Consider the following 974-nt stretch of genomic DNA (forward strand, 5'->3'; position numbering starts at 1 on the left):
GTGCCCGTCGTGTGCTGGGTCGTCTGCACCGTCACGAAGCAGCAGCTCGGCCGTGCTGGGGGTCTCGCCCAAAGCCCGAAGACGACGATGGGGATCTACGTCCTCTACCTCTCCGCCCTGCTGCGGTCTCTGAGCGGCTGGCTGAAGCGAGGCATGCCTGGGGTGCTGAGGAGGCTGTGCTGCCTGGCGGCCGACGGCGTCTGGAAGCAGAAGGTCCTCTTCGAGGAGAAGGAGGTGCAGGGGTACGCGCTGGACCAGCGAGAAGCCCTCCCGCTCCTCCTCAACGAGCACCTCTTCCAGAAGGACATCTCATCTCCTGCGTCATCATCCTGCGGATGTAGAAGACGTAGTCGAACTCCGCAAACACCTTGTTGGACGCTCAGTCCAGCATGATCTTCCTGGCTGTCAGCACCTACAGCTTCATCCACCTCAGCTTCCAGGAGTTTTTCGCGGTGCTCTTCTACCTGCTGGAAGGTGAAGGGGCGGCACAGGACCCCCCTGCCAGCCCCTCCAGGGATGTGAAGGAGCTGCTGGAGAGCTACGGCAGCTCCAGGAACTACTTCATGCTAACCATGCGGTTCCTCTTCGGGCTCTTAAGCGAGGAACGCAGGAGGGAGCTGCAGGAGGAGATGGGGTGTAAAATCGCACCTAGGATTACGCAGGAATTACTGGCGTGGCTTCAAAACAGCCAGAAAACAGCCCTAGCTCTTCTGACGCAGGAGACGGCGGTGATCCGCGAGCTGGAGGTCTGCCGCTCTCTGTACGAGCTGCGGGACGGGCGGTTTGTGGCGACCGCCTGGGGTGCTTTCACTGGGGGGTACCTACGAGGGCTCAACCTTAACCGCTTCGACCAGATGGTCCTTTCCTTCAGCCTAAAAAAATTCCGCAAGCTGGAGTCGCTTGACCTGGGGCACTGCTCCTTCCTGTGGGACGGCCCCGAGGAGCGTGCGGGCCCGCAGCCGGCCAAGCAGCCG

General features: G+C 61.6%; 1 protein-coding gene across 1 annotated transcript; it reads left to right on the forward strand.

The window, feature by feature from the left end:
• Nucleotides 1–3: 3 nt before the first annotated feature.
• On the forward strand, nucleotides 4–945 carry LOC104620382 (NACHT, LRR and PYD domains-containing protein 3-like; the record flags this gene model as incomplete). The annotated part of the gene is made up of 2 exons (XM_010286581.1): nucleotides 4–318; nucleotides 384–945. Coding segments are annotated over 2 exons (877 nt in total), but the record flags the coding sequence as incomplete, so codon positions are not given.
• Nucleotides 946–974: the final 29 nt, after the last annotated feature.

This window comes from Phaethon lepturus, unplaced genomic scaffold (assembly GCF_000687285.1).
Source record: "Phaethon lepturus isolate BGI_N335 unplaced genomic scaffold, ASM68728v1 scaffold40484, whole genome shotgun sequence".
NCBI lineage: Eukaryota > Metazoa > Chordata > Aves > Phaethontiformes > Phaethontidae > Phaethon > Phaethon lepturus.